We start from the raw sequence: 7,402 nt of genomic DNA on the forward strand, positions 1-7,402 counted from the left end.
ATTCCTGCTATTATTCTGCTGTTTTGTTTCATTACTAATGGAAGCCTTAGCCTTGGTTTTGAAGAACGGCTGTATCGGAGGACTGGAGGGTGAGAGATGCAGGAGACTGAAGGGACTTCGTTCAGCCATGTTGCAGATACAGCCTCTCCTGAATGAATTCCATGTTGCTGCAAATAATCTCTGGGTTAAGAGGTCGTCAATCTACTATTAATGGGCTAATCCTGGCAGTATTATTTGCATGTTAAATACTTGGTAGCTGGTTGTGTAATGCAACTGCTGTCTTCTTACACGTGCTCATGGGCGCGTGGTCTGTGATCAGTGTGCCAGCTGGCACAGCGGAGCCAAGTTGACTTGAAGAAGTTATCCACCCAGCTGTAAGTGGCACAGTTGGGTTTTCTTCTAAAAGCGATAAAGGAACTGAAGGACATGGAGAACGGTGCTTTAGAGAGCAGCATGTTGCTTGAAGATGTAAGAAATTAATCAGTTAAAGCTGTGTCTGGGGGTAGTGCAAATTTTAATGTTCTCTACTATTATCTTGTTGTTGCCTAGGGTGGAGGACCTAGACCATGCCGTAGATTTGACTTAAAAAATGTCTCAAAATGTATGGTAATTTTCAAATAATGAGAATCGGTATTCTGTCCAACCTGCTTCCTTCCTGAATGACTTCAAGTCACTTATCTGCAGCTCATAAAGACTTCAGAGAATTACTAGAACTAAGAGCTCCCATCAGGTAGATCTAGAGTCAGAAGAAACACAGCCCTTTCTGATTCCATTATTTGTGGTGTTAACCTACTTGAACTTGTTTAGCTTGCTTTATGTCCTGGTTTATGTCCGATGACTGTCACTAACAAAGTAAAATATGTTACTTGTGGTCTCCTTCAGGACAGTTCAATGCAGTAGGAATGGTCTTTCCTGTTGGTGTGTGGATGAGAATGGCATTGAAGTACCTGGCAGCAAGCAGAATGGTTACCCCGTATCTTGTAAGTCCCAAGTTTCTATTTCTGTTCAGATTGGGTAAAGAGCCATTTAAATCTGCATTTGAGCTGCTGAAATCAAGAATAGGTTAGCCCCAGACTTTGATGGACTCTAGTTTGTTGTAATTTGCTGGGTCTTTCTCATGGAAGTTCTGGAGTTTCTTCAGAGCTGATCATGGAAATCCCATACACCTGGATGATCTGTATTTGTGAAGGTCACAGTAATGTAAGTCATGAATGAAAGATTAACTTTTGAGCTGGAGGGCTTCAACCCCATCTGTGGTGAGGTATACCAATTTTCCTGACCTCAAGTCCGTCAATGTCCTCATGCCACTGGGTGGCAGAATCAGAACTTACAGCTCTCAGAAAACTTGGACGTTTCCTAATTGATTCAGTGCCCAACAAGTACCTTCCTCTAACAGTGCCCCTCTCTGGTACTACAGGCTTATCCTTTTGCCAGTTGCAAAAGCAGAGGATCTTGGTCAGTCGCTACATCAACAGCAGCAGCATCTCCTACATCCCTCAGTGCCTGAATTCAGGGGCGTTTGATGCTGTGCAGTGTGACACGGAGCTGGGTCAGTGCTGGTGTGTAGATACAGAAGGAATGGAGATTTATGGCACCAGGCAGAGAGGAAAGCCAAGGCGGTGTAAGTAATATTCAACAAAACAGTGGGTTTTGTGGAGTGGGAGGCTTTGGTGTGAATGAAAGGTGGTAGATCAGGAGCTTGGACACTGCAGCCTACCCTTATCCTACAGAAGTATAGCTGTGTAACTGAGGAATTTAAGTCTCTGTTTCTTTTGGTTATAAAAAAATACGAGGCACCTAGGTGTCCATAGTCAATGTAATGAATCTAAACCCCTTCCAAACCACAGGGTGGCTACTTAGCTGTTTGTGGGAAATTAAAACACCGGTAAACATTACTTTATTTCCCTGTCAGGTCCGGGGAACTGTGAGATCCGAGACCGTCGTATTCTCCATGGGTTTGGGGAGAAGAGTCCACCACAGTGCTCAGCAGATGGAGAATTTCTGCCTGTCCAGTGCAAGTTTGTCAACACTACAGACATGATGTTTTTTGATCTTGTTCATGGTTATAACAGGTAAGCGTGTAGGCTTCTGAAACAGGGAGGCAATCCTGCATACCTCTTCAAGTCAGTGTCTTACTGTAGGTTTTTTTCCACAAGAAGTTCTTCTTCTGTGACCCCACATGATGTTATTTTCTGTTAGTGAATATACCAACTTTCTCTTCTGAATTAAATTTTCTCATTTAGAAAAGACTTATATTCCATCCCTGCAGTCTAATCAGTGTGTCCTCACACAGCAGTGGATACCATGCTGTGACCTGTATTTGGAAAAGTAGCCAGGGCTACCTTTCAGACAGACACACAACAGCAAATGAGATAAATGTGGAAGGAAGAGAGGAATTCAAACTTACATATGAGATAGGAAAGATGATGCCATATGGGAGATGAAAACAGACGGACAGAAGGACAAGTAGCAGCATGCAAAGAGCAAGTTGCACATGATGGTGGGAAGCTCTCGTCCATTTAGGCAGTGCCAGGGTTGCTCACACAGGTGAACCAGTGGGTGATGAATGGGCACACTGACATACGACTGGCTTTGGGTGGTTGGTGTGGGCTGGGGAAGACTCCAAAATGCTGGATCAAATGCTTGTCTGTGGGAGCGAGAAGACATTGTCCTGTGGAGGAGCTGGTGCTCAGCTGGGGAAATAAAGGATGGACAAGGGGAATCACAGGGAGAAGAGTTCATTACGGTGCAGAAGTTCAGACACTCCAGAGAAACCTTTTGGTCTCTTGTGAAGTGCCATTCTCTTGGCTTTTCAGCCAATGCATTTCTCCAGTGGAGGGCAGTGGAATAAATGTAATGTCTCGTTCTCACTTGGCTCTGTAGTAGCAAAGGCATTTTGTTGTAAATGTCAATTTTTCTATTTTGAGGGGTTTCTTTCTTAATTTAAGCAAAACTGAAAGGCAGGCACAAATGCACAGCACAAATTTATCAGAGCTTCGGGAGAGGTTATTTTGGCAAGAGCAAAATAATCTGTCTGTTTCATTTCTTGGCCTGTGGAGTATGGAAATTCTAAAACAGCAATTTCAGAGGACAAAGCAATGCTTTAAATTAACATTTTTTTTTCTCCCCTTGGGAGATTTGTCCACAAAGGCCAGCAAGTTTGGGCTTTTATTGTGTCCGTGTCATGTAATTAGTCACAGCAGGATCGTTTCACTCCCAGCTGCCTACCTTTCTAATTAAGGCATTGACTTACCCCATTACCATCATATCTGAATATCTTAGGTCATTAATATATTTATTTTCACAGTGTTCCTGCCAGAAATGTCATTATCCTGTCCCATAAACAGGAGGCCATGGTATAGAGTTGAAGGGATGAGTTCCACAACAAAGGACTATAGCAGAACAGGGATTTAAACCCATATTTTATGCTCATGTGGAACCAGTGGCGTAACTTTCTTTGGTTCCACAGACTGATTTTGGAAATCTAGACCTGTCAAACTTATTCTCTTTCCAAATTGTTTGTTTACATCTTTATAAATATTCCAGAATAAATCAATATGTTAGAATAAATCATAGAATCATAGAATCATAGAATGGTTTAGATTGGAAAGGACCTTGAAGATCATCAAGTTCCAAACCCCTGCCATGGGCAGGGACACCTCCCACTAGACCAGATTGCCCAAGGCCACGTCTAGCCTGGCCTTGAACACCTCCAGGGAGGGGCCTCAGCAACTTCTCTGGGCAACCTGTGCCAGTGCCGCACCACCCACAAAGTGAAAAATTTCTTCCTAATGTTTAATCTAAACCTGCCCTCTTCCAATTTAAAGCCATTCCCCCTCATCCTATCACTACATGCCCTAGTAAAAAGTTCTTCCTCAGCTCTCCTGTAGGCCCCCTTTAGGTACTGGAAGGCCGCAATAAGATCTCCCCAGAGCCTTCTCTTCTACAGGCTGAACAGCCCCAACTCTCTCAGCCTCTCCTCATAGGAGAGGTGCTCCAGCCCTCGGATCATCCCCATGGCTCTCCTCTGGACACGCTCCAGCAGGTCCATGTCAAAATAGAGAAATTCAGTGGCTTAGAGCTAAGAGTTTCCCAAGAGGAAGACATTTGGAAACAAGATGAGCCCACATTTCCTGCCTCACCTTGGTGACTTGGCTGCTGTTACTTATTTTATACAGACTGCACCCAAGTGCTGCTTGGATGGGCAGCCATAGAGAAGGCCCTGTAGCAGACTGGGGAGAAAGATCAAAAAATAAAATGTTGAGGAGTATATTTTTACTTTCTTGCTATAATTTTCATCAGGCTGAAAACCTTATGTCAGTGTCTTTATCCCAGCTCGCTGGAGGTTCTGTCCTATTATGTATTATTTCATTGGCAGTGGAAAAATACATGATTTGGATTTCTCCCTCTGGTTTTTGAGTAGTCATTGGGAAAGGCAGCTGTAACTTGAGCTGCACATAGAAACATAGAAGGTACTTGCAAACCTGCTTTTGAAGATCAGTAATGAGTTATCTTTGCTGGAAGCCAAGAGCAGAGACAGTTGGAAGAAAATGTCAACAACCTCGCATTTATTTACTTTCCCATATTTTTGAGCGCAAGCATTTTTGTTGAAGCACATGGATACGCTATAAATTTATCCATAACTTAAATGTATTCATCTATGCTTTAGCCATTATTTTCGACCAGGTCTGACAAATGAGGTAGTCTGTGTTATTGCTACTCATCTCAAGGGCTGTGATTAAAAAGAGGCTCAGAAAAGAAAAGGAGTGGTAGGAAATGAGTTTTCCAAGCAAGGTGAGCAAAGTTCTGTCCTCTTGTTTGTGTGGGCCTAATTTATATCCGTTTGTACTTTATTTAGCTGTACTCTCAACGTGAAGCAAAAATAACCAGAATGACAGGATATGACTACACACCTGCCCCATATAAAAGTAGTATAATTATACATGTGACTTCTTAACGTGGAGGATGAAAGAAAGCAGCGTGCAGAATTTTTTCATTGCATCCTGTTTCACTCAGCTAGACATTGAGATGCTGAGGTGATGAGCTCCAAGGACGTGAGCAGTGCAGAGCTCTGCCTTTGAATATAGGGGCATTGCTCTCCTAAGAGAAAAGATCATTTTCCTGATTGGGCGGTGGCCTGTGCATGATGATTCAGGAGAGCAGAAAGCTCTTGAAATGCCACAAGCCATTTATATCCATGTGTACATATAAGACCATAGAAAGATGGTATTTAGCTGTTTGCATCTTAAATTGTATTGTTTTAATGCTGACAGAATTCCCTTTGTGCCCTGAAGTATGATATTTTGATTGCTTTTTGCATGCCAGTGTCAGCAGCGGAGCAAGATTTGACAGTCCAAAGTAGAGGGAGTCATTAGGCTTTTAATTTGAAGATGTGGGAGAGTGCCAGAGACAGGCAGCGCTACACAGGGATGTGCAAGCACTGAGGCGGGAACACTGCTGGATAACGCTGGGACAACCCCAAAGTTGCCAGCCCTTTCCTCTGCCAGGGATTGCTGTTGCTTTGTGCATTCCTCAGCTTGTGCTTTGATACACTGAGGAAGCAGTAACATCTTTAGGTCTCCTGCCAAGAGGTGGCAGAGCTCTCAGGCAGACACTTGAAAGTGGCAAAGGGCCATTACTCCACTCCTGTCACCTGACCACTGGTTCTGAGCCAGACAAGCGTCTCATAGAATGGTTTGGGTTGGAAGGGACTTTTAAAGGTCATCTAGTCCAACGTCCCTGCAATGAGCAGGGACATCTTCAACTACATCAGGTTGCTCAGAGCCCCATCTACCCCGACCTTGAATGTTTCCAGGGATGGGGCATCTACCACCTCTCTGGGCAACCTCGGCCAGTGTTTCACCACACTCATAGCAAAAAATTTCTTCCTTTTATCTAGTCTCACTGCATTTCTCAGGGGCACTACACGTGCTGTAGAGCAGCCCTGAGGCTGCAGGAGGGTGGCACTGGAACTGGGGCTGGTCATGGTCCCAATTTCACAGAGTTGTTGTAAAGCACTTTGGCATGTTAACCTTTTTCCCAGTTGATCAGGGCCTAATCTACCATTACGGTTACTGCTAAAGGTCCTTCCTTGGTAAAAACCTACTTTGTGTAATTCTCTGAATGTCTTGAGCAGAAAATTCCACTTCCCTGTTGTTAGATTTTTCCCGAATAAGCCACATGCAGCTGGGACACCAGACATTTATCATATTTCAGGGTAAGGCTACGTGTCTGTAAAATAATACGATAGTTTTGGAATCTGGCAAAATTATTCCACTGGTCATATTGCCTGAATCTAGAAAAACTTATCTTCTGTTTGTTTGGAGAAATCCTAGAGTGTCTGTCAGTTAAGATCACATTTATTATGTTTTTTCCAACTCTCTTTTCCAACCCTATTAAGTTTCCTTCCTTAATCAGTGCTTTGCTGGAATCTGGCTGTTGTCACTCTTAGACTATTATACTGGAAACTAGGCTCTCTTTGATCTCCAGCAGTAAGAGTCAATCTTACTTGTAATATGTTAAAACCCCTTTCTCCTTAATCTGTTGAGCCATGCTCTGAAAATGAAAAAGATTAGTGAGGTTTTTATCAGCTTTTGTGCTTAATTCAGTGCAGAATGCGTATGTAGCATGTAGGGAAGTGGAAGCAACCTGTTTGTTTAGGCACTCTGCCATCCTGTGCAGATTTATGGAAGGAGCTAATGAATGGGTGTTGTAATAACATTAAACCAACATTCATCTATTTTACACTCTTGGACAGTCTTTCAAAGATGAGAATAGAATTGAAAATGAGTGTTACATGCTGGGTACTTGCATAGGAAGGGTCAGAAATCTGTCTGAAGGGAGATTGTCATATGGTTGTTTAAAAAAAAAAAAAGGCATTTAGGAGACCCGTCTGAAACACCGACCTGGATCATGTCAGAGCCTGGTTGCCACAAGGACACCAAAGGGTTTTGTAATGGCGTTGTGCTCTGGAGACATCCTTGCCGTACAAATTTGGGAGGGAAACACAGATGACGCTTTGTTGCTGTTGATGGGCCTCCCCAGGCTCTTCACAGGATGCTGCTTTTCCTTCCAGGCTCCCAGGGGCTTTCCAAACATTCAGCTCCTTGCGAGAGACATTCCCGGAGATCACTGGGTACTGTTACTGTGCGGACAGCCTGGGGAGAGAATTAGCAGACACTGGTAAGTACCTTCCAGCAGCTCATCCTTTAACTTGAGCGGCTTTGAATTCCGAAGGGAAAGGACAAATAACAAGTATCTGTCCCTCAGGGGTCAGTACTGGGCCCAGTCCTGTTCAATATATTCATTGATGATCTGGATGAAGGGATAGAGTGTACCATCAGCAAGATTGCTGATGACACAAAACTGGGAGGAGTGGCTGACACGCCAGAAGGCTGTGCTG

The 7,402-nt window shown here is 43.6% G+C and overlaps 1 protein-coding gene across 1 annotated transcript in view; it reads left to right on the forward strand.

The window, feature by feature from the left end:
• Nucleotides 1–7,402, forward strand: part of TG (thyroglobulin) — a 171,220-nt gene that overhangs the window by 1,905 nt on the left and 161,913 nt on the right. The window contains exons 3-6 of the mRNA XM_009881055.1: nt 883–980; nt 1,418–1,621; nt 1,913–2,072; nt 7,076–7,182. Of these exons, the coding sequence (XP_009879357.1) occupies nt 883–980; nt 1,418–1,621; nt 1,913–2,072; nt 7,076–7,182 (569 nt within the window). The remainder of the gene's footprint in view (nt 1–882; nt 981–1,417; nt 1,622–1,912; nt 2,073–7,075; nt 7,183–7,402) is intronic.

The sequence above is a fragment of the Charadrius vociferus genome, unplaced genomic scaffold (genome assembly GCF_000708025.1).
Source record: "Charadrius vociferus isolate BGI_N301 unplaced genomic scaffold, ASM70802v2 scaffold2, whole genome shotgun sequence".
Classification (NCBI taxonomy): domain Eukaryota; kingdom Metazoa; phylum Chordata; class Aves; order Charadriiformes; family Charadriidae; genus Charadrius; species Charadrius vociferus.